At 39.5% G+C, this 3,968-nt stretch overlaps 1 protein-coding gene across 1 annotated transcript; it reads left to right on the forward strand.

Moving 5' to 3' along the window:
- Positions 1-443: 443 nt before the first annotated feature.
- Positions 444-3,667, forward strand: LOC120010246 (cytochrome P450 734A1-like). The gene is made up of 4 exons (XM_038860979.1): positions 444-947; positions 1,967-2,211; positions 2,639-3,002; positions 3,086-3,667. Exons 1-4 carry the CDS (start codon positions 462-464, stop codon positions 3,497-3,499), a joined length of 1,509 nt encoding a protein of 502 aa, XP_038716907.1. The 5' UTR covers positions 444-461; the 3' UTR covers positions 3,500-3,667.
- Positions 3,668-3,968: the final 301 nt, after the last annotated feature.

The following is a 3,968-nucleotide window of genomic DNA, read 5'->3' on the forward strand; positions in this document are numbered from 1 at the left end:
GACGAGATAAATGAAACACAATAGAATAGGGTTACGGATTGTGACTTAGGAGGATTGAAGCAAAGTTATTTAGTGATTTTAGTGGATTGGGGGACTTTTTTTTTTTGATTGGGGGCCTACATATCAAATTGTCAAGACACATATGTATATTTAGTGGAAATTTTCAGAAATCACTAGGGGCCTGTGCCCCCGGTCTGTCACTATATAATACTAAAATCTAAACTCCTAAATATTAAATCCTAAACAATAATTTCTAACTCCTAAATTTTTATACGTCATTAAAAAAAATGATTTAACATGATTTTTAAGATAGAATTATATAAATAAAATTATTGCTAAAAAATTAGAATCCTCCCAGATGGTCTTTTACACCCCGTATGAATAAAATAATTGTTTCGTCCACTGCAACTCCAGCGGATTATTTTAATCTAAAATTTCAACCATCTCTGGAACTTCACAAAATGCATCCCCTCCTCTTATTTACACTCTTGTTTCTTCTAATTTTGCTCTTAAAATTCGTGCTCTCAAACGTATGGATCCCTTGGAGAATCCAACAGCACTTCGAGAGGCAAGGCATAAGAGGTCCTGGCTGCCGTCCGATGTCCGGTAACGCAGCCGAGATCCGCCGTCTATACGCGGAAGCACAAACCAGCTCGACTTCGTTTAATCACGACATCCTTCACAGAGCGGCGCCGTTTTATCATGAGTGGTCACGCAAGTACGGGAAGACGTTTCTGTGCTGGTTTGGATCCAACCCCAGGTTGGCCTTATCCGACCCGGAAATGATCAAGGAGGTTCTCATGAATACGAGTGGAGCTTTCGAGAAGATCGGGTATAACCCGTTGACGAAGGTGCTCTTTGGAGAGGGACTTGTTGGGCTTGAAGGTGATAAATGGGCCTTCCATAGAAGGATAGTCAATCAGGCTTTTAACATGGAGCGAGTTAAGGTGACCGTTAGATCGACTCTCTTTTCAAGTTAATTTTAGTTTGGCTGCCGCTATTTACTAAGTTATCCTTGTATGAAATTATCAAAACATATTTGCCTTAAAAACTTATTCCTGCATAGGCCCATTTCGTTTGACCAAACACTCTTAACACTGTCAAAACGCCTCTCTCAACACAGACAATCTCCATTGATGGCACAAAACCATGATCCCTTCCATGTCCCATAACAGACCAGAAGGAACAAGCTTAGACTTGATCAAAACCCACCAACACAACCATTCTCCCACCACCTCCAAGACTTTTAGACTTGTCTCTCATTTATACAACCCAGCAACAGCATATTAGGAGATGTTTTGAAGAGGAAAACTAGTTGTGAAATGAGAAGCTTTAGTCCCTCTTGGTCCATTTATTGAAATTCACTTTATTATTCTCTCTGTTTCCTCCATTTCCTGTATGCAATTGTGTGATTGGGGAACAAACCTGAAAGCTAGATTTTGAAGTGGCACACTGGCACAACATTCAAATTTCTACTCTGATGTTAGGTTTAATACTTGAGAAAGTATGAATGGTAGATTTTGAAGAAGCAATTGCCTCTTGTGCCAGGGTATTGCAGCACTTGACACCGCAAAAAAAAAAAAAAAAAAATGGCTAGAATTTGACTAAACCGAGCACATAGTGTGGGTGGGGGTTGCTGGGTAGATAATAGAGATATGTGGGTGGAAGGGGTAATTTCAGAAACTCAATGTGTATATTAGAAAAAATTAAGAGTGTGTTAAGTAGATGTGTGCATTGAGCCCAATTATATGTGCAAAGAACTGCTCCCTTTTAGTTTCAAGTTTTCAACCCATTTTGACTGTATTGGAGATCTCAGCCGCTCACCATAACAATATTGTGGGTTTTTGAAAATTGAAAATCTTGCATGCTCTCAGGCCGAATATGAGCATGAATGGCAGAATGCTCAAAGTGAATTCTTAAAGCAGAACATTAATGGGTTCCTGAATTTTCTTTTTTCTATTTACAGGGTTGGGTGCCAGACATTGTGGCTAGTGTAGCAAAAATGCTTGAGAAGTGGGAGGAAATGAGAGGAGGAAGAGAGGAGTTTGAAATGGATGTGCACAAAGAACTGCATAATCTGTCAGCTGATGTAATATCTAGGACAGCCTTTGGAAGCAGTTACGAAGAAGGGAAGCGAATTTTCGCATTACAGGAACAGCAAATGCACTTATTCTCCAAGGCTATAAGAAGTGTCTACATTCCTGGGTTCAGGTCAATTTTTTAACATGCCATTTGCATACACTGTCGGTTTTAATTTTTCTTGGTAACTGAGGAATCACTCAGCCCAACATGTCCTTTGGATAGTTGAGCACCTCTATTACAAAACCAACTAGTATATTGTCCGTTTTGGGTTGTCCGGTTCCTGAAGATACATCGGGCCCACAAAAAACCTAGTTGGTGTTAAGGGGTGAGTTTAGCCCTTATAAAGAGGATTATATTATCACATCTTTTCGATGTGACAATCTTACAACCTCGGCTATCCCTAAGTGGTTTTGTCTTGTTAAGTCTTTGATCCAAATGCTATGTTTGTGCTACATGTGTGGCAAAAAAGAAAATTTGCTTGGTAGAAATGTGAGTTAATAAATACAACAGAGAGAGGTATGACTCATCAATTGCAAAATTGTATGTATGTGAACAGGTTTTTACCAACCAGGAACAACAGAGAGAGGTGGAGATTGGATAGGGAAACTTGTAAATCGATACGTGGGCTGATAAACGGAAACAACGTAATAGAATCAAATTCGAGGAATCTACTTAGTTTACTAATGTCTGCATATACGAATCAGGATGGTGAAGAGGAGACATTATCTGTGGAAGATATTATAGGTGAATGCAAGACCTTCTATTTTGCTGGGAAGGAAACAACTGCTAATTTCATGACTTGGGCACTTCTCCTTCTAGCATTGCATCAGGATTGGCAAAATAAGGCACGAGAAGAAGTAGTTCGGATTTGTGGAGATCATGGGTTTCCAACTTCGGCAAATTTAATTGACCTCAAGATTGTAGGCAATTTACTGAATTTTCTTGTCTGACTGTATGATTGAAATCATGGCTTCTTTTAACATTGCTTGACCTTGATGAACAGGTGAGTATGATACTGAATGAAACGCTTCGACTCTACCCACCAGCCGTGATGCTGATGAGACAAACAGCAAAGGAGGTTAAGCTTGGTAGTCTTGACATCCCAGCTAAAACGCAACTGTACTTAGCCTTGACTGCTGTCCATCATGACACTGGAATATGGGGAGACGATGCTAACAAGTTCAATCCATTAAGATTTAAAGAGTCTCGGAAGCACTTAGCTTCGTTTTTCCCATTTGGTTTAGGTCCCAGAATTTGCGCTGGTCAAAATCTAGCGATGCTGGAAGCGAAGATTGTCCTAGCTATGATCATCAGACAATATTCGTTTGTGGTATCGCCCACATATGTTCACACCCCTACATTGTTCATAAGCTTGCAGCCTCAATATGGAGCGCAAATCATCTTTAGCAGAATTTAAACAGAGCATGTGCTAGTGCTATTTTGTTGTTTGGCTTCCTTGTATTAAAGCTTAATATCATACAAGAATGTATGTGTAGCACAGTTTGCTGAAGTGAGTGATCAAGATACCATGATTGTCTTACTTTTAGTTTTGAATCCAATTCATCGAACAGGTTAAGTCGATGTCCGAACAGATCGCACAGACAGACTTTTTAAGTTGTATTGGGGACAGATTTTTGTTATTCTAATTTCTATGTTTTGGGATAGTTTGTTCTAGGGTTTTAGAGAGACAAAAACAAGGAGAGAAGAGAGCTTGGCCAGATTAATCTTGAGTGTACAAGGGTGATTCTTGTGGCATTCTTAAGGGGTATTGATCAAAGTTTGGGTGGAGTAAACTTGGAGATTATTCAAGAGACTCGGTTTGATACATCTAGTGGAATATTCACACAATCCTGTGGATGTAGGCTTGGTATAGCCGAATCACGTAA

The sequence above is a fragment of the Tripterygium wilfordii genome, chromosome 12 (genome assembly GCF_013401445.1).
Source record: "Tripterygium wilfordii isolate XIE 37 chromosome 12, ASM1340144v1, whole genome shotgun sequence".
NCBI classification, from domain to species: domain Eukaryota; kingdom Viridiplantae; phylum Streptophyta; class Magnoliopsida; order Celastrales; family Celastraceae; genus Tripterygium; species Tripterygium wilfordii.

Bases quoted from the DNA above. Each gene is read 5' to 3' on its own strand.
- LOC120010246 (XM_038860979.1), top strand. From the start codon at position 462: ATGCATCCCCTCCTCTTATTTACACTCTTGTTTCTTCTAATTTTGCTC. The intron at 2,212-2,638 runs GTCAATTTTTTA...GTATGTGAACAG, and splicing joins GTCTACATTCCTGGGTTCAG to GTTTTTACCAACCAGGAACA. The intron at 3,003-3,085 runs GTAGGCAATTTA...CTTGATGAACAG, and splicing joins ATTTAATTGACCTCAAGATT to GTGAGTATGATACTGAATGA.